The sequence below is a fragment of the Leptinotarsa decemlineata genome, unplaced genomic scaffold (assembly GCF_025532065.1).
Source record: "Leptinotarsa decemlineata unplaced genomic scaffold, Ldec_3_MD MMD2_tig00078422_RagTag_RagTag, whole genome shotgun sequence".
NCBI lineage: Eukaryota > Metazoa > Arthropoda > Insecta > Coleoptera > Chrysomelidae > Leptinotarsa > Leptinotarsa decemlineata.
Window position 1 is genome coordinate 21,112,444 of NW_027412747.1, and position 25,418 is coordinate 21,137,861.

The following is a 25,418-nucleotide window of genomic DNA, read 5'->3' on the forward strand; positions in this document are numbered from 1 at the left end:
TGAAATCAAATTTGGCTATAAAGTAATATGCATCGATATAGAAAATTGTAAGTATCTCGAAAACGATCCCCGCCAGCGTTGTTGAGGAGGTGTACCTTTCTTTACTTGGAAAAGGTGTGGAAATTAGGTTTTTAATGAAAAGTACCAAAAGTTTACTGTCAAAAAAGTTAGGGCAATTTGAAATAAATAATGATAGCATACACAGCGCCCTCTAGATGTTACATGAAAATTAATACGAAATTATGATTTCCCACGTCAAAAAAACCCCAGGCACCGAATTTCGTGGAAATAACTTATTTTTTGCAAGAGTTATTTTCAAAAAGCGAACAAAAAAATTCAATTCTAACACCCCGTATCTCCGAAACGAAGCATTTTCGGACACAAGTTCATATAGACTTTTTTTCTTGAAATTGTCTCAGGAATACGTCACTTTTATATATTGTAACGTACTTATGTTACACCCTGTATATTGTAAATAGATTCATCTGTTGGGCAATGCATTTTTTATTTTCTTTTTCTTTCTTTTCTTTTCTACACGAGGCCGCACGAGTTGCCATGACGAGTATCGCAGTGGTCAACTCAGTGGTCAAAGATTTTCCAACGATTAAGTAGAGATGTCGTTAGTTGATGGCTATTTTGAGGAGAAAGATAGTTCTTATTATTAAAACGGTTATCGGACTGAAAGAAGAATATGCTGAAAAATGAATACATTTTTCCCAAAATTTCTGTGTTTTTCTGTTGGGCCGGGTACTTCTTGGACCATCTATGGTAACTCACTTCTTCGAGAGAATAGTTTCTGGTCCACAGTCATATGGAAATTGATGGTCTGTTTTGGCAGTGACACTAACATTGACGGTACCTAATTCAGTTGCTTTTAGTGGAAATTTATGACTGATTGTATAATTTTCCGATAAGCAGAAAGACACAGACAGTTTTTCGTCTTCATCGCGAAGCTCCAAACCTGTGGACATTTGCAGAGTGATCCTGATCTATCAACAAAAAAAAAGGTTTCTTAAATACCATTCGATCTCCTGCAAATACATAACTTTGAATATTCTAACTTGCAATCTTTCAGTAATCACTATAGTTATTCTTATTAGCTAATTACACACGCCAACAAAAAATGTTTCAAACTTTGTTTACTTTAATAGTTGATTTTTATAGATTTTTGTGTGCTAAATCCAAATCTGGCCATAGTTTTTTGTATAGTTTTTGAGAAACTGACTTTTTTTATATAATTTAAAATCTGTACGGTATATGGTAAAATTATTGAAACACTATGTTAAATCACTATCATGGTTTTTATATACAGTAGGTTACTTGAAATAATGATACAGTATTGTAATGTAGGTTTCACTAGTCAGATGGAATTGGTTCATACTTCCTTTCTCTGTTTTCTTTGAACTTTCTTGTGTAGCTTTTCCTGCGATGAGTCGCTTGTTGAGCTTCACGATGAAGTGACCAACAGTAGTCTCCCATCATGTTGATGTTCCAGAGGCTCTGGTAACGTTTTTTCATCAATTTAATATGTTGGTGAAAACGCTCACCCTGTTCCTCACAAACATCTCCCAAATTTTTCGGGAAGTAATCAAGATGACTGTTCAAGAAGTGTACTTTCAGGCTCATCAAACATCCTAGTTTCTTAAAATTCTTTAACATGTTAGCTAGAATGGTACGATATTCTGGTTTTCAGTATTTCCTAAGAATTTTGTAACAACTTGCTTGAATGATACCCATGCTTCTTTCTTATGAATGGTCATGGTCATGGTCATGGTTACATTTATCGAATGTCGGGTCCTACAGGGACACCTTCTTCAAGTTTAACCTCTGGAAGGTTTGGAAATGTCTGACAGAAATACTTGAAACAAGGTCCATCTTTAGGCAATGCCTTCACAAACTGTTTCATGAGGCCTAACTTTATATGTAGAGATGATAAGAGGATGTTTCTAGGATCTACAAGGTTTTTGCGGAGAATGTTCTTCTCGCCGGGTTTTGAAGACTTCCTCACAGGCCAGTTCCTTCTGCACCAATGTTGATCCCTTGCTCTACTGTCCCATTCACACAAAAAACATGGAAATTTGGTAAAACCGCCTTGCTGACCAAGAAACATGCATGTTATTTTCAAGTCACCACATATCATCCAACCATGGGTCAAATAGCCAATTTTATTCAACACTATTTCTAGGTTTCCATAGGTCTTTTTCATATGTACAGAATGGCCAACAGGTATAGATGCATAAGTGTTACTGTTGTATTGTTCAAAAATTTTCGAAAACTGTTGCTCTCTCATCCTATACACATATATGCTAGTTCCAACTGCCAAAAGGTTCTTTTCTTTTAGTCTAGAACCAAGCAATTCAGCTTTTTCTTTTGTTAACCCCAGATTCCTAGCTAAGTCGTTAAGGTCAATCTGAGTAAACAGTTTAGGCTTTATACTTGCTGTAGCACACTGGAACTCTTCATCATCTTGCTCATCTATATCTGACAGTACATCAGAAAACATTTCAGCTTGAACAGAATTCAAATCATCTGGAGGTTCTGAGACCGGCAAATCTACATCGTGCCCTACTGGTCGAATGACGGAATTTAGGTTAGGGTAGCTTATTACCTTCTTGTTTTTCGAGTTATGGCCAGTAATATCAACACTACAAAAGTAGCAATCATCAGTGTGGTTTCTATGAACAGCGAACTTGAAGGGCTTTTTTCTTTTTTGACCATTTTCTAAGATCTTCAACACAAACATAACATACCTTATGCGGGGCCCAAGATTTATCCTGATCACCAAGTTTAATTCTAAAATATGAGAAATAAACCTTTTTCACAAAGTCGGCAATGTTTTTTTGATATTTTACAATAACTAACTCACCACAAATTCAACAAAAACTGTCAGCAGAGTTCTTACAACCGCGATTAGACATTTTAATGAGCACATGTAGGTACTGGAAAGCAGAAAGTAAGGTTAGGTTGACAGTGAACAAAACATCAGCTGTGAACACAACAGTAAAATTCCCCTTTTTCTGGAAAGTAAATGTGTTTCAGCAGTGCTGTCAACTCTTCTACATCCAGTACAAATGATTTTAAAATTTTATTTATAGTATATAAAAGCTGTTAAATTCTGTAATAAATCAAAACATTTAATATATTGATGTGCAAATGTGAAAAAAAGGTGGGTGATACGGCTTAAAAAGTATCATATTTGGATTTAGCACCCTAAAAAAACCGAATAATAAGGTGTTTCAAGTAAAAAAGTTTTTTGATAGTTGGCCTGTGTTATCTATAATTTACCTACTTGTGATACTTTGAATCTTTCCCAAAAGTCATTTTGGAACTTACTGGAAATTTATGATTCCAATAATTGGATACGTGGGCATATAAATAAAAGACTTCTTCTCTCTTAACAGTGTGTGGAGCGAGAATATCAACAAAAAACGACTGAAAACTAGTTATTTCAGTCTCTTCGCTGAAACCGATTCCTTCTACATCTGAAATACACAACACATTTGTGGTCCAGCTTGAGATTGAATGAGGTAGGTGTCTTTTCAGTTGAACGGATCCCCTAGTAATGTAAATCAGAATATTAAATATACTGTTCAGTTGTTTTAACGGAAAAAATCAAAAGAGCTATCTTGATTTCTTTTGGTGACTATCGCTCTTCTATTTTTCGAAATGAACAGTGCAATTCGAATGCTAACTTAGAAGTTAAATGAGAAATGTACATACAAACTGTTTCAAAAATATTTCAAAGAATATGACTCAACAGTATCATGTCGCAAAATTTTTATTCGTTAACTGTAGAGCGAACTTAATGTTATTTCGACTCACCGTACTGGTACTAACTCCCATATCCAAGTTTCCGGAAAATTTGATCTAATCGAAACCAGTTGGTCTTCATCTTGATTTTCATATTGATCTGTTAGAAACTGAACTGAAAATTTTAGGAGGAGATAAAGAGTGTAAAAGCAAGTTCATACAAACCTTGTTTAGTGTGTTTCAGTAGGGGACCTGAAAAAACCAACCATTCAGTTGAGTTTCAGAAAATTAACTATGATTTAGTATTTTTTATACGACAGTGAACAACGGTATCCTTTATTGGGAAAGAAAGTTTTTGGCTCTCTTCTACTCCATCTTGATACAAAAAAAAGATGAGGGAATCTTCCAAAGAAAGGAAGGAAGTAATCAAATTTGAAAATAAGTAACTCTATACATGGATGTGTAGATCATGCAAAGAAGTAACTTTCAGACACAAACTGAAAGAAAGTCCTCCTGAAACAGCTACTTCCATATAAACATTGAATTATACGAAAGAAAAAAAAAATCTTTCGAAACAAATACTTCTTTATGAACACTGAATTATACAGAAGATAATTTTCTCTACTCAGTTTGTATTTCAAACATTCGTTGTGGAATAAGAATCAGATATCATTCACATGAGTTCTACTTTGAATGAATGGTAACAAATTGCACTTACATAGAACACTATCAAAAAAAATTGATAAGTAAAGTATCCTTTACTTATCAATTGCTCTCTTTGAATCCCACGTGTTTGGAATCATTATTTTTTCTCTAAGTAAAATAATATGGAGCTAACTAATCATAATCTAGCTGAAGTTGTTGTTGAGAACGTTCAGGAATAGCACTTACATGAAGAAGAAATAATAAGGGCCCAAAAACTGATCCTTGTATCGATATTCAAGGAAAGGATGGGATTGTTTTAGCCAGTTGATATTGGAATTTTTTATAATAATACAAGACATACAGGGTGCTTCCTATTGGACCCGTGTAAAATGATTCATATGAAAGTTGTAGACATCAAATCATTCAACCTTTTGGAATCATTCGCAAATGTCCGGGATATCAAATGTTAGTGTATCCTGTCTAAGTTATATTTTGTTGTTGAATGAAAAATAATTATAGCTTTCCATATTGCTTTCTTTCTGAAAATATGAGGTTGAAAATAAAATCACTTAGGGTGTTTGTTTCGCTATATTGTCTTATCTCCGGATGTTCATTTTTATTCATCCAGTAGATGAATGAAAACGTATTCAATGTATTCAAACGTTTTCAAACAGGTCTTCACAAAAATATATGATAAGATATTTTGAAAATTAACTTCTTATCAAACGATTTGTGATGAAGAAAGCTTCGTTGTATATTATTCTACATACAATATTGTTTCACATTTTTACACACTCTATTTTGTGATATTGTTGTCATTAATTGATTATCAACAAGTGGGCAACAAGACATATTTTCATTTTGAATCAATTGTTTTTTCAAAAATGAAATTCATTCAGATTTCGAAACCAATTAATCAAATTGAAAAAAAGTGTGATTTCAGTTTTTTCAATTCATTCAAAAATAGTATTCGATAAGCATTGCATTTGCAAAATATGATGTTTTTCGCAAGACCTCTGCGAACAGACCAGAATAGTTCTAAAAAATTTCGTTAGTAATGAGATGATCCGAGAAATGATTGATGACGTTTTTTTTGGGGTCGTTAATATATATATTTTTTATATTGGAATATTCCGTATAATATATCTCATATCAAACCATTTTCATCAAGATGATACGTATCCATTCAATTAAAAAAAATATGTATTCCGATTCAGTGAGTCATACATAATAATGCTGTTTCAAATACATACCAAAGACACCATTCCATGCAAAAAATAAACGATTATTTACGATTCATATGGAATGAGTTATGATTGTTGTCTCAAAGACATTTGTTTTGACAAGCTATATATAATTTTTTTTCATGCTGATGAATATGCATTGGTTTTGAATTTATTGAAAATATATGTTCTCCCAATGTAGGCAAAATAAGGTTATATAAATAAAATGTTAGTATGTTAGTTCAGTTCAGTATACTCAAAACTTCCATCACTTTTTGTGTGTAATTTATGACAAATAAACATGATTCAGGTTGTGTTATGATTACACAACTCCGCAAATCGCTTCTGAAAAAACGTATGATGAAAACCTCATTATGATTCTCTTTATCGTTTCCAAAACGAAAAACACATATAAAACATGTTTGCCAGGAATTATTTATTTCTAAACATTTGATTATACTTCTCGATAATTTTACTCTCTCGAGTCAAAGTTTTGATGGAAGCTCAATGACAGATATTCTGTGTTTTGTTTTAGGTTTTAGGTTAGGTTACGTTGGTTTCCGTTTTATTTAGTGTAAATTTGAGTCTTTGTTTTCGTCAAGTATATTATATTTTGTGGAAAATATCATAAATATCATGAATATCATGAAATATCAGTGAAAAAAAAATGATACTTTCAGACACTTACCATTGTAACATGTTTTTGTTACTAATTTCAAATTGGTGATAATTAAACTACCGAAATTCTGAAACGAAAAAAAAATAGTACGTTATGCAGTTTCAATAATTATTAAATTCTCACATTTATAATGTCATAGGCATCAAAATCTTCAGAGAATGAATAGACATGACGTTTTGTCCTTTTGACAGTTTCATTTGCGATGACAGGTTCATAAGATAACGTAGCAACTGAAATGAAATATCAAAAAATATATTTTTCATAACAAAAAATGGCCTCCAAGATCTCTAGGTCTTAACTCAGTAGAATATTTTTATTGATATATGTGAAAGATCTTGTGTACAACATGAGTTTGCAACCGTGTGTACAACACATCGTTTCTTCGGAAAATTTATGAATCTTCATGCATAAAAACAAAACGTATTTGTGAGATTCCACTTGTTTCGTAGTTGGTACAAAACTGAATTCAATTACCAATGATTCCATATACAAGGTTTAGCATCATAGGATATTGAATTACTTTGGTGCAACCACCAATTATACTATCCGTGTTTTGAAAGAAAAAGTCTTGTACGTAGCTTATAGAACAAGAGACAGTTTGAGTGGATTTATCAAAAATAATAAAAACAAAATATTAGTGCAGGGTGATCAGTGGATCAGTGTGTAAGTTGATTTGTGATTCTTGCTCCAGTCCTTATACTGGTCAAACATATGGGACTTTTTCCAAAAGAAAGAAAGAACATAAAACTAATAAAGATTTGAGACCCCATCAAGCTAATTCTATGATTGAGGCATTGGAAAATTTGCTCTATTACCAAATACAATTGAATAATTTCCCTTTGTAGAATTGGTCCTCTAACGATGAAATTGGTAATGAAGTAGAGATTTTGAGAAAGGCGAATACGGGAACACATATGTCATAAAACAGTTGTAGCACGTCATTGTTTAGTGAAAATTAATTGTACAAACAACTCACCTTTAACTTTCTTCCTTTCAGGCATAACGCAATTTTGTCTCTCCGAATGAAATTCGCTCTTTTCGTTCAAAGCAAAAGATTCAATCAAAGCTGCGAGACTCAAAGTACGGTGATTCGTCGACAAAAACTTCGTTGACTTGTCTATCGCAGAAACAGAACACCATGAGTGTGCCCCGGTGTCAATCCTCAAGTTTGCTGTTGCTCCAGGAACCATGAGTTTTTGACTCCACTTTACTTTAACCTGCAATTGTTTTGCAACAATATTCACCTTTGTTTTGAATAGAGTAGTATAGTATTTTTTGTGTGCAAGAAGACAGTAGACCTGATAGATGCTATGCTTTCCAATAGAAAATTCCAAGTACTTCTGGGTAATGACATGAGTGCTCAGAAGAAGTTCAACAACGACTCACCACAGGGATCAGTACTTGCCTACTGTTCAGCTCATATATTGCTGACATGCCTGAAATGAGTTCGAGAAAGTTCGGATACGCTGACGACTGGACATAAGTTGCTAGACACAAAGATATTGAAGTCACCGACGATATCCTGACAAACGACCTGCTCGCTATCAGATAATACTTTCGCAAGTGGAGACAACCTAAAACCTAGGGGTTACGCTAGACAGAACGTTGAATTTCAAAGAACATCTGTCGAAAACAGCAGCTAAGATCAAAACTCGTTATAATATCCTCCAAAAACTATGCGGCACTACTTGGGGAGCATCAGTCTCCACACTGAGATCTTCAGCCTTCAGCAGCTTGGTATATTCAGCAGCTGAATACTGTACCCTTGTGTGGCTTAACGGCGCTAGGGCTGGTCTGGTTGATGTCCAGCTCAAACACACAATACGGCTTATTACAGGTACGATCAAACCAACACCTACTTTCTGGTTTCACACGCTTAGCCACATAGCTCCTCCTCACCATCGTAGAGAGCACGCTCTTGTTAGGGAATTCAAGAAGATCATTAATAATGCTCGACTACCGATCCACTTCTATAAAAAGAAACCGACTCCGCTCCAGCCACCCCCTCTCAGAAATGGAAAGCCTCTGCATGATGCAGTTTTTGAGATAACTACTCGCTGGCGAGAAAAATGGAAGGTCAATGCTCCACTAGCCTACCACAACATGCCTTGCATTTTTGGGAAAGGAAGTTTTTGGCTTTCTTCTACTCCATCTTGATACAAAAAAAAGATGGGGAAATCTTCCAAAGAAAGGAAGGGAGTAATCAATTTGAAAATAAGTAACTCTATACATGGATGTGTAGATCATACAAAGAAATAACTTTCAGACACAAACTGAAAGTCCTCCTGAAATAGCTACGTTCATATAAACATTGAATTACACGAAAGAAAAAAATTCTTTCGAAACAAATACTTCTATATCAACACTGAATTATACAGAAGATACTTTTCTCTACTCAGTTTGTATTTCAAACATTCGTTGTGGAATAAAAATCAGATATCATTCACATGAGTTCTACTTTAAATGAATGGTAACAAATTGCACTTACATGGAACACTGTCATCCTCACTGGTATACATCGATGTTTCGCCTTAAGACACTTGCCCTAAGGCTCTTCAGTACCAAATTGGATACCACTATAGAAATTACACACAATTCATTCATGAATTATGATTTTGAATGTCACAGAATGAGCTTGATCTGCTTATGTCATCGATGACATCGTAATGACATTCATTCACCTATTTGATTTCATCCCAGCCAAGAGGAATCTCATTTGAATTGAAGGGGTTATATTTTTAGAAGTGATTAATTTTTGGGAAAGAAAGTTTTTGGCTTTCTTCTACACCGTCTTGATACAAAAAAAAAATATGCCTTGCATATCCAGCAAACTACATGGATTCGAGATACCCCGCAAAACATGGTCAACCCTAAATAGTATTAGAATCAAATGCGGTAGATGCGCTGAGTCACTTTTTAAATGGGGTAAAAAGCTTTCGCCCTGGTGCGACTGTGAAGGTGATATGCAAACAATCAGCCACATCGTTGAAGGCTGTCCATTGAGAGCCTACACCGGTGACCCCTCTGACTGCCGGACAGCGACTAAGGATGCAATTGAATATATACGTTACTTAAATGTTTGTTTGTGAACTTAATTTCCTGTTTTTTTCATACTTTTATACAATTATGTTTGTTATGTTAACTTTTCCCGCGGGTTGGGCTACTTATCGGGCGCGTCCCCAAGTGACGGATAGGGGAACGGCCAGGGGACTGGGAACCCTGTCCGGAAAGCCAATGTGGCCTTACAGATGGGGTCGCCGGACTCCTGGTCAGTGGCAGAAATAAGTGGGAACCAAAACTCTCCAAAAGCTTTTGCGAAACATGCCACCGTGGACCAGCCTACCCAAGCTAAGGTGTAGGGAATCGTGCCGATAGCTCAATGGTCGCAGGGTGATATGCGGTTACGAACGATCCCCTTGGGGACCAGGCGAAACCTCATTGTAATCAGCCTTTTGCTTGTGATGCAGGGCTCTGCCAGAGGTGACCAACTCTTCCCTTGCTTCCTCGTGGGGACACACATGAATGAAACAAAAACAAAAACAGAAACAACAAAAACCAATCCCTAGGCTGGACAGAAGTGCTCACCTCAATCTAAGGTGGTGGCTGGGGATGAACAGGAATGTCCACCCCAATCTACCACTTGGAATGAAGCTGGACATAGATCACCTCGTGATGTAATACAAAGGCCAAGGCCTAAGAGTATTTTCGGCGGCGAGGAGGCCAAAAGGAGGAAGAGAGCGATAGAGGTAGGAGTGGCAGCAACTATAAGTGTACCCTTCTCCTCCCCACTCCACCTCCAACAACAAGGGCACTTCCTGCGGCGGGCGCAAACAGTCTCGCCTTGAATAAAAGCAAGGAACCGGCTATCCCTACAGGGAAGTGCCCTTACTTGATCACCTTCACGGAGGGAACCCAAAGAAGGTTGAAGAAGCCGCGCAACGACAGTAATGTCGCTGCATCTTCTAAAATCTTCACGAAGGCCGCCGTGAGACACCTCAAGTTTGCCAAAGAGAGTGTGTTCGGCGAGTCTTGGCCTTCACCTGCCGATATAAAGGAGATGTCTCTTAGTGACCTGTCCACCTTCCTGGAAATGACAGGATGGACGATGGCTTAGGAGGACAACTCCTCGGGAGGATGTACAATGGGTTACATGTTGCCTAAGTGCTGTGAGCTTACACTCAACCTCCCTACTCTACAGATACAGATTAGTTAACTTCTGTTAACATGTGTGTGAATATGTGTATGTGTGTTTTCTTTCCAAGAAGTAGGAAATTGATAATAAAAAATAAAAATAATGAAGAAAAGAGAATTGAAACTTTCTTTGTTTTTTACCACTTTTATATAATATAAAAAGTGGTAAAAACATAGAAAGTTTCAGTTCTCTTCTCTTCATTATGATTTTCTACCACGGCTATATCCATCAATTTATTGAAATAAAAATAGAAGGTATGTTGAAGTTCACTATGTTTGAAGCATTTAGTTTTGCTAGTGAAAATTTTCATGAAAAACAAAACTCATTATGATAAATTGAGAAGCATGTATACCAAAAACCAAATTCAATAATTTACTGTATTTTTTCCGATACTATAATTATCCTTTATTGTTCAAGAAATGAATTGATATAGATGTAAATTAATTTATTGTACTTACTTTCATCAAACATGGTTCAACATTTACGTTTTTTGTGTCAGCAACTGTCTCACCGGTTCTTGTCACGTAATAAACCAATAATTGGTAATTGGTTATAACTCTCTTGTCTAATTTGAACTTTAACGTGAAATTATCAAAGCTGGTTCCGAGTTTTGAGAAGGAATGCCTTCCACCTACGATATTTCTCAAGGTATGCAGATAGTCTGGAAAAAATTTCTTCACTTGGTGCCTAATTTTTCTCAGTTTGAAAATTTGTGATGAACTTTTTATCTGAAATGATAGTTTTCAGATTTACACCAATGATATTCACCACTGGTAATGAGGTGGATGATCCATTTGAGTAACTTTGGTGAATTGATTCTTTCATGTTTATATATTAAAAGTAATTCTGATGCTTGGAAACATTCCCCACTCCCAACGTGCTTACACAGTAGGATTTGGCATATGTCTGCTGGGAAACTACTACTTACCTGGATGATACCACGACAGATAATGAATTATGTCCTCAGGGTAGAATATAACATCATATATTCGCCACAAGTACTGAAATCGATTCCAAAAATTCGTTTAAAATGTTTTTTCATGATCGGGTTGTTAGTTGGCATGGGTGTGTTATTTTGGAAGGGGCCTACTTCGGAGGTGATGTAATCAATTTGGATGAATGATACATATTTTGCGTTTCATTGACCAATTCCTGGTACTCTTCTGACATGGTAGTGATTTAATATCCGACGTAGTATCGCCAGGGACGTAGTCATTTTTCGGTAGCATTTTCCTGATTTTTTTCTGTACAATGATTGAGAAAGGTGGATGAGTAGATAACCCGAATTTTAATCAAAATATCTATTTTCTACCAATGACAGTTTGGTATACAAAGCAAATGGCATAAAATGTGTGATTGAAATTTTGTAGGCTATTGTTTGGATATTGTAACTGCCATATTTATTCTTTATAACTTCTTCAAAAATTTCCTAGGCGTTATTTTTTGTTCAGTTATGATTATTATTTTCTAAAAACACCTTCTTTATGAACCAACTCTTTGCAAATTTTGAATGAGGCAACAAAATAGTTTTTATAACGCATTCTGACTGAGATAAAACTCCGTTATCAAAAATTTCGAGTCTGTTGAACCCACATTCATATATCATTCAAATTATATTTTCTTTCATTGCCTGGAAAAAATTGTGTTGGATTCATCCACCTTGTATATAACCTAACCACAGTCAGTTCACTTACCATGTAATAAAAGGTGATATTTTCATTGTCGTTGAGAGCATCTGCAGTGAAAATAACTTTGAATTGCTGCGAAGGTCTACATTCATTTTCTTCTTTTTTCGCGACAGTTTGTTGAAGATCAATATAGCTGTTGCTAGGTGAAAACAAACGGACTGCTAAAAAACTATCCCCAATATTGGAATGGTTCAGCGATCTGGCCTGAAACATTTGTTAAAATGAAATGAGCAGAAAAAAGGCATTCTGGCTCAGAACTTGAATGTGCAAATAGAAATTAATTTTTATATTTTATAGTTGAGATATTGTGTCTTCTTTTGAGAATCTGAATTATGAGAAGAGAAAATTTGGATGATTTCAAATAATTCTGCTGAAAAGGAGTTTTAGATAAGAATAATTTTTTCAGTAATTTAGGAAATATCAAACTGAATTTTGAACGAGAACGCTCAACATAAGTATACAAAATGGAGGAGTTTTTTAATAATCGCCATCACTATCAACAATTCGCAATCACTTACAATATCTCACGTTGGTGTCAAGGCTGAGGATAAAGTCCACCACGCCGACGACCTGGGTTCAATTACCACACCGATCGTTTTTTTAAATTCAATTTCCCTCAGCTGCCGATGACCACTAGAACCACGTGACTGGTACGCGACAAGAGGCTTAGGGGTGAAGCCCTAAGACGACCTGAGCGGCGAGGCGGAGTTCCAAGGAGCCCAAGTCTATGCTCTTATCTTTGAATCTCTCTGATAGTCATTCCATCCTTCTCTGCATCGATTACGTCACACGTTTCTATCTCCCTCTCCCTAAAGTCTCTCTCTGAAACACTTATCAACGACGCGCGACCTTGAAGTGGGCTCGCACCGGCCTTGTTTCCCTACTTCTAGAACTAATGTTTTAATAATTTGTGCTTCCCGAATATATCTTTTTTCAGAATTAATAGTTGATCTTGAGTTTTGACATAAAATGCAAATATTTTAGCCGTTCCCTAGAGGTAAAATTGTATTGTACCTAATTGTTTATTCAAAATTCATCTGTTTCACCAGATTCAATCACGTATCTGACAAGTTTTGATGTAACTTACCACTATATGAACATTATTATAGAATAGTATGATATACCATTAACTGATGAAGCTACCGTGTAGAGAAATTGCTACTCAAAATATCAAAAACTATAACATTTTTTTCTCCACACCACACATTGAACATGGCCGGAAAAGTAAAATGTTTTGTGCTGAATTCAACAATTGACTCGTTTGGGATTCCCGCATAGACAGTGTTTCTGCAAAATGTAACGTGGCCTATTTTGCTATGCGTCTGTAGGATTATTAAAAAGGTCATCAGGTCTGATTTTGTTGAATTTGCTGAGGCAAAGAGTTCAAGTTTGATACCTTCAACTTACGTTCAAATTCATATGAATAACTTTGCTCGTCATCGGCAGAATACTAAAAGGTATTATGTTTCTCCCATCAACCGTAAAATTAGAACATTGTTCATCATTAACATAGTTCCAGCTCTTCTTTATAGCTATATTGTAACATATTTCTACCAACTCCTTGCTAAGATCCGCATGTATATCGCTGAACTTTAGTTTTCCATGATAAGGAAGTCCCGGTTTGAAAACTGGATGGCTCGTGAATTTCATGGAATAAGCTTGCAGTTTCACCTGCGATCTTGCGTTTGCTAGCTCGATTCTGTTTGTTCCCCGTTCGCTTACTGTTGCTGTTATTTGAACGAACATTTTTTGATCACGGGTGATCAATTTTTCATTCACTTGGGCCAACACGAGGTCTTCAGATGTGAACTCGAAGTTTCCACATCCGTCTTTCATCTATAAAACAAAATAGTACAAAAAGTGAGTAAACAAGAGGATAGGTAAGTGAGTAAATCGGTAAGTAAAAACATGTGGCATCGATAAGTGCTACGTATGAGTGTGTGCGATTTCAAACTGCAACACCCTGTTATTTTGGAACCATGAACCAATTTTGCAAAAATGACAATTTCAAATTATGGTACTTGACGAGCTCAATCCAAATATGTTGACATATATGAATTATTCTCATTTTCAAGGCTTACTTTGATCTGCAAAATGGGTCGAAATTACTGTAGCAGTCTCTCTTGTAGTGACGAATCTAGTATACGTAAAGTAAAGATTATTATTATTATTATTACGACTCACTAGTCTATCTCGGATCAGAAAATCTTCTAACGTAGCAAAGTTGCATACGGATGCAAACATTTCAATGTCTGTTACAAAGTTACTCAATGATTCACCTTCTTGTTGAGTTCTGGCAAAAAACTTATAGCGATCATAAGTTTCATTTCGCATGGGTTTACAGTAGTCCTTGAAGACGTTTACTACACTATCAAAGTCACTTTTTTCTGCATGTCAGGCGAAATGTCTGAAACTTCTTCTGTGCTTCCTCACCAGCCAAATTCAATGAGTTAGCAACTTCAGTTGGATCTTCCTTACTTTCAAGTTTCGTTACCGTACTTGAAGAAGCCTTGATATTTACTTTCATGTAAATATCAAGGCTTCTTAAACAATTATCCAGATTCACATGGGCATCTTGGTTGAACAACAAGCTCTCAGGTGGCTTGAAAGTTCCCTTCATTTTCAGCAATTATTTGTTCGATTATTTATTACTTTAACTGGGTATTTTACTTTTTACTCAAGTACCCCACACCTGACACCATATTACAGTTGTGTAATGATGCAGTCTGCAGAATGGGTCGAAATTTCGAGAAGGACCATTACGAATTTTTTTTTATCGAAGAAGGGACATAGTTCGAACATATAGATTCCAAATTTCCCCCCAATATCTCATATAGGGTGTTACTTATAAATGGACTATCCATGCCTAATGACCCTTCTTGAAATTTTGACCCATTGAGCAGGTCATATCTCTCAACATATTTGAATGAAGCTCGGAGTACTATGATTTGAATTTTTTATTTTTCAAAATCGGGTGTTGCGGTTTGAAATAGCATACACTGTATATTTCTGCCTAGGAAGTAAAGCGAGTCAGTCAATTTGGAGAATTGGAAAATCAATAATGAATGGAATTCAATGTGGATAACACTAACGTTCATAAAAACATGGACATCTTGGAATAGTCTGTATTCAAATAAAACCGGTTTTAAGTATGTTCTCAGTTTTCTTATAAATGATCAATCAATTCTTTTGTTCCTAAAAAGCTCTAACATATGTATGTTTTGTGATCTAAGTTTTCATTTCCGAAATGAAATACTTCATTACATGTTATGAATATTGGAAAATGAAAAGAATGTTAGGTTGTTTCAAAAGTTTGATCCGTTTCATTAGTCTAATTTAAACTGTATTTTTAGTGAATACTCATTGAATTTAATCAATATGAGCACCATTTGACTCAGTGCACTTTTGTCAACATAAATCGAACGTACCTACGTCGATTAATCCCGTCAGCATAAAACTTGAGTGCTCGGGATTCGATGAAGTCAACGTAGAGTGTTTCTGCCAGACCCTGATTGGTTCAATCAGTGAAAAAGTTATCGAAGTGCTTGAAAAGATGATGTAAGGTTATTACACTTCAAAATAGACTGATAAAAACAGCCAAAACTTTTGAAACCACCGACAGTAGGTAAAAAGCAGATTTTGTTTTGTGAACATGAACAATTTGAATAGTTGCCTGCCTAACTGTATCTATAACAAAATTAAATGAGATAATCCCAATTCACCGTTTGAAAATCCTTTTTTGAATTATTGGTTACTATTTAATATGTATTTTATTGTTTTTTGCGCGATTGTAACTACTGAATTCAATATATCAGGGACTAGATTTCTCCAAGAAGAAATGAGAATTACTGAAATATCTTTTTAATAACAGAAAACAGAGTCGTATCACAAATTTCGCATGGAAGCTATTTGCAAGTGTAAAAACCACTGATAGAATTGATGAAAACAGCAAACAATGCAAAAAATTATTTTTGATTCTTGGAAGGTATATTCAGTGCTTCATAAAAATTTCAGCTCTCTGTTGTTCAACTGTTGAAATGTTCAGGAATTTTTCTCAAAGTGGACTGAAAAATACCCTTGTCGAATACTAACATGTTATTGAAAAACAACCTGATGTATGTGAAATTGAAAAATTGATATTTCAAGAAAAGTAGGCTTCCTGTGATCAATATTATTCTGGGGGTTTTTCTTGTCTACAGAAATTACTCCTTTGAGCCGGAAATCGAATGACACCAAAGTATCATCGTTAGCTTTGTTTTCAGTTGAATTTTCTTTATTTACTCACCTCTTTCAGTACATGTATTGGTCGCATGTGTCCCAGAGAATCGAATATTTTGACGAAAGCCAGACCTTCTACATTTCTCCCATAGGAATATTGGGCGCATACATGGATGTTGATTGATTTTGTATTGCGGTAAATCATCTGAGGATACACTAAATTGATTTTGAATCGAGGTAGAGTATATTTTGATACTTCAAAGGACTTTGATTTTCCAGATATTTGTATTTTCCATGTTCCCTGAAATGAAAAAAATTGTTTTGATTATTTCTCTTTGAAACAGTGTTAATGAAAATACAAATGCCGATCGACTTCTCATCGTCAGCACGTGTTTAAAAACACTCACAATCATAGATTCTTGAACCATTCCATATTCTAGGCTGACCAAACCGTTATCCAAAACGACTTCTTCCCAAACGGCCACCGTAACGTCTAAAGGGTTAACAATTTTTATTTCTGAAATCTGTAATGAGTTAAAAGTTTATTATTTTAATCTATGAATTCCATGCAACATTAATTACATTAGGTAACAATGATTAATTCTTGGTGAACGGGTAGATTTTGAGGGATCTGGCTAAAGCCTTTGATACTGTCAACCATCAAATTCTTCTGGACCGCTTAGAAACTGTAGGAGTTAGAGTTATTACTTTAGACTTATTCAAAAACTACATATCTGATAGGAATCAAAAGGTTGAAATAAACAGTACCCTCAGCGATCCACTACCTGTCAACATGGGCGTATCCCAGGGGACAGTGCCGAGTCCTATTTTATTTTAACAATTTTTATAAACTTCATAATATCAATGGCAAAATAATATCTTACGCAGACGATACAGCATTTTTATTTGGAGGCGATTCCTGGAATGAAGTCTATGAGAAAGCTAAAACAGGGCTCTAATATGTACTTGGTTGAATGTGAGCCTCTTGAGTATGAATGTTGGAAAAACTAAGTTCATTACATTCACCACAACAAAAAAAGACCGACCCTTAATTAACACTCTCGCTGTTCATAAGAATCTATGCCGAACCCCAACGTAGTGTTCGTGTTGTCGTGGACAACACGAAGTATTTGGGTGTATATGTGGACCAACACCTGAGATGGGAAGAACACATTGACAGCACAGTTAAGAGGCTCAATAAGTTAGTTTATGAATTCTATCAACTCAGAAATCTGAATAATATAAAGCTCTTACTTACGATTTCCAAATCACTTGCTGAATTTTTATTGAGGTACTGTATCATTATGAGGGGTGGTCTCAGTAAAACATTATTACACGTTCTAGAGGTTATGCAGAATACCATATTGAAAATAATTTTTAAGAAAAATAGAAGGTACTCAAATGAAGACCTTTACAAAAAACTGGCTTATTTGATCTAAGGAAATTCTATAACTATCAATGCTTAATATGAATGCAAAATACCTCCATCTCTCAGATGAGTTATACTTATAACACACGTACTAAATCTGAGCAGAAAACGAATGTTCCCCTCCATAGACTAACACACACACAGAAATTTATATCATGCTTTGGTCCAAAACTGTTAAACCTAGTCCCTATAGAAATTAGAGTCATTCCTAACATGAAATGAAATTAAAACTGAAAGAATATGTGAACCAAAATTATAACAAACTGAAAATCATATACGAACTCGAATAATGATAAGACATACAAAATACAATAAATAACCATATTCTCTCTCTCTCACAAAGAATTTGACTTTGTATTTTTCCTTCTTCCTACTCATCACTCATTATGTAAATAATCAATGTAATTCACGTTGATAACTACAACACAAGCATTGCTTAGGTAGCTCAGCCTGGACTCACAATTTCCAGTTTCAGTTAGTTCTTTTTTTTTTCTAGTTTCTCAAGTTATCTAACAGATTTTAAACAGACAGATCTAGTTTTGATTTTGAATTCATATTGTAGATTATGCTCACTGTAGAATAACGAAAATAGTTACATTGCAATAAAAATTGTAGGTATCTAAGAAGGCAAATTGAAAAATTATGATGACTGATTGATAATGATTGATTCTCGAAATTTTATGAAAATGAGATTCAGAAATGTGATTGATTATAGTCTATACGAAGTCAATTCGAACGGCTGAATGAAAAACTAATGTAACGGGTCTGATGAATTTATTGGTTAACACCATATAAAACCTTCCGCATAAAAATAACTACTTAGTTTTCATGCCGTTCGAATTGACTTTGTTTGGACTATGCCTTCTTGTTGGTCGTTGAATGGAAAAATTGATTGTTTTTGTTTTCAATTATCAGGAATTTCACAAAAGGTTTGATTTCTGATTTTTCATATGCCATAGTTCATGTGGGAACGGCGTTTGTGTTCTGATTTCGTTTGTTCCATGTCGTTTTGTGTTGATGTTGTCTCAAATTTGGTTGTTGCAATGTTTTTATTTTTTTTTCAATACGTATCTATGTCTGATGGTAATGGTAATATTATCAACACGAAGAAACTACTTTTCGAGCCCTGAAGAAAAATTTAATGGAGTTCGAGACGTAGGCAAGAAAACATATGTTTTTTTTAAGAAAAATTAATACTGTTACCTAATCAACCTTTTTTTTAAGAAAAATTATTGGATTACTAAACTAGTTAACACGATATTATCCTTGGAATAACTCATGCGTTTCCATTTCTACTTCTCCATCTTCAAACAAGAAATGTGGTAAACTCTCTTCTTCAATGGTGTACCTACTTTGAAGTTTCGAGACACAACACTTGTCTTATCAACCCGTCAGCACCGTTATGGAGAGCACCCATTTCTCTTACAATTTTATGACACATTTTTGTTTGATGATGAAGAAGTAGGAAAACCAGAAAGCTGTTTTCCCAGAAAACTAATTTCTCCTATAAATATTATTTTTCAAGTCATGTGAAATGATTTTTCCTACCTTGGTGCTGACTGGAAGAAGTTTTTGGTCCAGAACAATTATTCTAAATTTCACTTTGTCTCCAGGTTTGTATACCCCTCTGTCTGTATCTATGAAAGTTTTCACAACTTTAGTTGGAAGCATAACCAGAGGATTTTGATTGTGTGCATTCTGTACGGCTCCATTGGAATGTACTTGAATTCTCAAATTCACAAAAATTGGATCCTTGATTTCCAAACGGGGAACGAATACTTCAAAGCAACTGTGTTCTGGAATGAAAACAAAATGTTTATCGTCGATTGAATCGTCGTAAGAATTATGCAATTAAGAGAACGTCTTCCATGTTGAAAAATCCTTTCGACTCGATATAAAAAATGTGTATATATTTAATGAGGTATATTAAAATATAAGGTAAGTATCAGGTTTTTCTTTTGTATGGCATGATTAGTCAATAAGACTGAATTGTTGTTCTGGGCAATGAGAAAATATACAATTTCAGGTGATACTTGAATGTAGTTGGCCTTGAAATATTTTGAATTTCAGCTGGAAGACATTGGTATAGTTTGGGACTCAAATATGTCAGACTTTTTATTATATAGAAATATAAAAATAAATACCTAGTATACATTGATGAGTGAGTAGTTTATGAATCTTTGTAAAACTGAGAAAAAAACAAAGGCTATAAATTTCAAAGTGAATATTAAAAATCTATTCAGCTTGAATAAGGTGAAATATATAGCAAAACAAAGGGAAAACCATATGAGCAAGGCATAACATGAATATATTATCTATCCAGAAGACTTCAGATATGTTTTAACCTTTTCTTGAGATTATATATGGAGTAGTGTCTGAATTCATTGGGCAGAGTACTATATTGTTTGATGAAGTTGTGAATAAACCTACGAGAAAAGCAGGCTGTCGAGTGTTTTGGAATGATAAAAGTGTGACGGTTTCGTGTCCTCGAATTATACTGAGATTTGAAAGTTTTATATCTTTCATAAATATAATTTGGCTTTTTTTGTCAATGAGGAATTGATGTGTATTGACGTGTAGGTAGAACTGCCAGGTTTTAGCAATCGGTAACCAACCTGACTCCTCGAACTTGGGGGATATATGGTCGAATTTTCTCACACCATAAGAAAGAAGAATGCAATTGTTTTGTTTTTTTTTGTAAGCGATTCACATCAATTTGTATCAAAGCAGGCCCGTAGATTATATCACAATATGCTAATCTAGACAATATAATGGTTTCGCAAAGTTTCAATTTCAATTTGGAAGTCATAATATCTCCTCTTTGATAGAGTTGACGAAAGATACTGTACGAGTTACGACGAAGTGAATTTATATGTTTGTGGAGTCTCAGATCAGCATCTAGCCACAAACCCAAGTTCTTGCTTTCTGTAATTATTTGTAGTAAGTCTTGTCCAAGTTTGATTTTAATTCTTTCTTTAATTTCCCACCTTTTGTGTTTCGGGGCAAAAAGTATCAGCTGAGATTTTTTAGAATTCGATTTCAGGTTGTGGGCTATAGACAGATCCAGTAACTTTTGTAGATCGCTGTTAATTTTTTCCATTGCTACCTGCCAGTTACTTGGAGGAAATCGATGATATAACAGAGTGTCATCTGCATGATGATGAACTGGGCAATGATCAATTATTTTATGGAAGTCAGATATATGAAGAGAGAACAGAATGGGGCCAAAGATAGAGCCCTAAGGTACTCCATGGTCAACAGGTAGAGCACTAGAACACTTTCCTTCCAGACATACTGACTGAGTCCGATTTATGAGGTAACTTATCAATAGATCTACAGTCCCTTCACTAAATCCAAAAAATGACATTTTCCTATACAGAATATTGTGGTCTAATGCATCAAATGCTTTACTGTAGTCCAAGAGTACCATGTCAGTTACTTCATTATCATCAGCTGCTTTCAATAAATCTCGGGTGATGTTGACAAGAGCAGTGGTGGTGCTATAGAATGTACGAAATCCAGATTGAACATTTGTTATTAAATTATTAATGTATACAAAAGAATCAATTTGACCTCACAGAATCCACTCGAATACCTTAGATAGGATAGGCAGTTTGCTAAATGGCGTCAAATCAGATAATACAGTTGGATTTTCACATTTTGGCAAAGGGAGTAAATTGCATGTTTCCATGCAGAAGAAAAATGATTTGTTTCTATAGAAGAATTGAATATGTGTGTTATGTGGTTGATGAGATGATTTTCACTATACTTCAACATAATGACAGAAATGCTGTCAAATCCAGCACAGTTACTTTTCATATCACTGATGTATTGTGGAGTCTGGAGTGGTATCACTCTGCGAAAATTCAAAGTAGGTCCATTATAGGTCTGAGTATATCTATCAATGAGTGTTTCATGATGATCAGATTTTGCAGGATGAATAATATTTGTGAGAGTTTATTTGATTCAGATCTGATAAATCCGCGGGAAGGTTAGGGCTGTGTTTATTTTTTAAAATTCCAAGTTTTCTTAAAGTACCCCAGATCAAACTGGAATTTTTGTTTCTCGAAACAAATTCTAAATAAGAGATTTGGTTACTTTGAACTTTCCAAGAGCTTTATCTCTTAGTTTAACAATTTCCTTGATGTTGAAGGTATGCTATAGAGCGGGCGGTTTTGTTGTTCTTATAGTCCTAACTAGGGCATGTGCATTGAAAATAATTGATGTGTTTGTGGTGAAAAACTCTACCATTGCATCTATTGTTTCGAAGTGAAAGATTATATCTCAATCAAAGAGGTATAGATCATTGAAAAAATCATCTTGGTTGAAATTTGGGAAATCTCGGTAGCAAATTGTATTTTGATGTTGTTTCTAGTGAGATAATTTCACAAGTAATCGCTTGCATTTGATTTTTTCTTTACGTTTCCTACTAGATTGTTTTCTGGCTGATTTCAAAACATGAAAGATTTATTTCAAAACTCACCTGCTTCCAAATTCCTCGTGGAGGAAGAATGTTTTTCACGCCACTTGAAATCTATCACAATTCTAGCGGGAAGGGGTGTTTCGTGCAAAGAAACGCAAACCGTTTCATTTTTACCTGAAACGATTGTTCTCGATATTGAAAACAGGAATCCGCCGTCATTTATACGATACTGATTGTCACTGAAATAATAACAAACGTGAATCCACTTACAACTGATGGAGGTAGCAATCTGGCGATGTACCTGTCACATAATATCGTACAAGATAAGTGAAGTACAATAATCACAAATGAATGTAGATTATTCGTCATTTTGATCTCATTCTTAGACATGAAGGAGATGCTTGCACCATAATTTCTAGATAATGGAGAATATTGTTATTCATATATTTTGTGTTGGCGCCACTATCTCTTATTTATACATTCTTTTCACATCATGAACTCTGACTGGAAGTGTCCGAGATAATAACATCCTCTAGGATGCATTATCTGTCGATGCAAATACTGAGTGAGGCTGTAAAAATACAGCCTATTGCGACTTTTAAGAGAGCCAACACTCTTTGATTTCGAAAATAGAACACATCATTTCTTAGGAGAACCCGATACAGACGTTTGTTCAGTTGCGGTTATTGAAAGTTCTATCGAAATAGATTTTCCTGGAGACTCAACGGACGATAATTATTTGTTCATAACTGTCTTCTCTCACGGATGATTGATATAAGCGTCCATTCTGCTGTAATTCCGAGTATCCATTGTTTTAAGTGACGTCCACTATTGTTGTGACTGCCCACTTTGATCCTGAGCACCCATTGTTGTTCTGAGTTCCCACCGCCAACACTGCTATTCTGAGTGCCACTGTTGTTCTGTGCCGCCATTGTTCTGAATGCCCAGTGTTGTTCTAAGCGCCCAGTGTTCTTCTGAGCGCCCACTGTTGTTTTAAATATCCACTGTTGTTAGAGGCGTCCACTGTTGTTCTAACCACCCTCTGTTGTTCTGAATGTCCACTCATTAGCGCCCACTGCGCCGTTGTTCTTTTAAGCGCCCACTGTCTTTCTGAGCATCCACTGTTGTTCTAAGAATCCACTGTTGTTCTAAGTGCCCACTGTTATGAGTACCCATTGTTATTCCAAGTGCCCCCTGCGCTGCTATTCTGAGTGTCACTGTTGCTTTGAATATTCACTGTTGTTCTGAGCGGTCATTGTTGTTTTAAATGCCCGCTGTTGTTCTAACTGTCCACTGTTGTTTTGAACACCCACTCATGAGCGCCCACTGCCCTGTTATTCTTCTGAGAGTCCACTGTTGTTCTAACTGTCCACTGTTGTTCTGAACGCCCCTCATAAGCGCCCACTGCGCTGTTGTTCTTCTGAGCACCCACTGTCGTTTTGAACATTCACTGTTGTTGGAGGTGTCCACTGTTGTTCCAAGTACTCACTGTTGTTATGAGCACACACTGTTGTTCTAAGTACCCACTGCGCTGTTATTCTTAGTGCCACTGTTGTTTTGAGCGGCAACTGTTCTTAATGTCCGGTGTTGTTTTAAACGCTCAGTGTTGTTCTGAGTTCCCACCGTTGTTATAAGCACTCACTGTTGTTCCGAAATCCGAAAACCCATTCATAGGCGCCCACTGCTCTATTGTTCTTCTGAGCGCCCACTGTATTTCCGAGCATCCACTGTTGTTCTAATTGCCCACTGTTATGAGTACCCATTGTTATTCCAAGTGCACACTGCGCTGCTATTCCGAGTGTCACTGTTGTTTTGGATATTTACTGTTGTTCTGGGCGGCCATTGTTGTTTTAAATGCCCACTGTCTACTGTTGTTTTGAACACTCACTCATGGGCACCCACTGCTCTGTTATTCTTCTGAAAGTCCACTGTTGTCCTAACTGTCCACTGTTGTTCTGAACGCCCTTCATAAGCGCCCACTGCGCTGTTGTTCTTCTGAGCGCCCACTGTCCTTTTGAACATCCTCTGTTGTTGGAGGTGTCCACTGTTGTTCCCAGTACTCACTGTTGTTATGAGCACCCACTGTTATTTTAGGTGCCCACTTCGCTGTTATTCTTAGTGCCACTGTTGTTTCGAGCGGCAACTGTTCTTAATGTTTAGTGTTGTTCTGAACGCCCAGTGTTGTTCTGAGTTCCCACCGTTGTTTTAAGCACCCACTGTTGTTCCGAAAACCCATTCATAGGCGCCCACTGCTCTATTGTTCTTCTAAGCGCCTACTGTTGTTCACAGTATCCACTGTTGCTGAGGGCGACTACTGTTGTTATGAAAGCGCCCCTTGTTCTGTTTTTCTTCCGAGCTCCCACTGTTGTTATGAGCACCAACTGTTATTCTAAGTGACCACTGCGCTGCTATTCTGAGTGTCACTATTGTTTTAAACATTCATTGTTGTTCTAAGCGGCCTCTGTCGTTCTAAATTCCCAGTGTTTTTCTAAGCGCTTAGTGTTGTTTTGAGCGTCCATCGTTGTTTCAAGCAACCACTGTTGTTCTAACTGCCCACTGTTGTTCTGAACACCCATTCATAAGCGCCTATAACGCTGTTGTTCTTCGGAGCCCCCCCGTTGTTCTATCCAGTGTCCACTGACCACTGCGCTGCTATTCTGAGTGCCACTGTTGTTTCATACATCCAGTGGTGTTTCAAATGTCCACTTCTGTTATGAGCTCCACTGTTGTTGTTTGAGCGTCCACTGTTGTTACAGGCGCTCGCTGTTGCGCAGTGTTGTTCTAAGTCTCCCCCACTAGTCATTCTACCCATCGCACACCCAATCTCAATTATTCATCCCACCACGATCATTGGATCTGAGAATTATGTGCCCTGAGCGTATGCAATGAGCCAAGGATGACAGTTTTGAACACTTTTTCGGTCAAGTTTCCTGTCTTATTGCGGCACGCGGCATGTCGATGTAGATACTGCATATGCTGGGAATGACGAAAGCAAATGCGTCCCCAAGTTTTAAAAAAATCTGTTTTCAATGAAAATATATCTCAGTAGTTACGGAATGAGCTCTGACAAGAATTTTGTATTTTCTTGATATTGCGACACTTTTCTGAAATGAAACGTCCATGGTTTGACTGTTCTACGCAAAAAGATATCATAATTGTGCTTATCGTTTG

The 25,418-nt window shown here is 36.0% G+C and overlaps 1 protein-coding gene across 2 annotated transcripts in view; it reads right to left on the reverse strand.

Annotated features, from left to right (window-relative positions):
- The window catches only part of LOC111509924 (alpha-1-inhibitor 3), a 47,380-nt gene extending 24,546 nt beyond the window's left edge, over positions 1-22,834 (reverse strand). The window contains exons 1-15 of one of the 2 annotated variants that reach the window (XM_074186475.1): positions 22,549-22,757; positions 22,308-22,486; positions 19,373-19,620; positions 16,803-16,919; positions 16,463-16,696; positions 13,585-14,013; positions 12,184-12,381; positions 10,948-11,217; positions 7,274-7,514; positions 6,421-6,527; positions 6,307-6,364; positions 3,976-4,002; positions 3,823-3,925; positions 3,334-3,556; positions 778-989 (exon numbers count right to left, since the gene is read on the reverse strand). In XM_074186475.1, the coding sequence (XP_074042576.1) occupies positions 778-989; positions 3,334-3,556; positions 3,823-3,925; positions 3,976-4,002; positions 6,307-6,364; positions 6,421-6,527; positions 7,274-7,514; positions 10,948-11,217; positions 12,184-12,381; positions 13,585-14,013; positions 16,463-16,696; positions 16,803-16,919; positions 19,373-19,620; positions 22,308-22,486; positions 22,549-22,637 (2,735 nt within the window). In that variant the 5' untranslated portion in view covers positions 22,638-22,757. Of the gene's footprint in view, positions 1-777; positions 990-3,333; positions 3,557-3,822; positions 3,926-3,975; positions 4,003-6,306; positions 6,365-6,420; positions 6,528-7,273; positions 7,515-10,947; positions 11,218-12,183; positions 12,382-13,584; positions 14,014-16,462; positions 16,697-16,802; positions 16,920-19,372; positions 19,621-22,307; positions 22,487-22,548 lie in introns of both variants that reach the window. The other variant, XM_074186476.1, reaches the window with a different exon arrangement.
- Between the last annotated feature and the right edge of the window lie 2,584 nt (positions 22,835-25,418).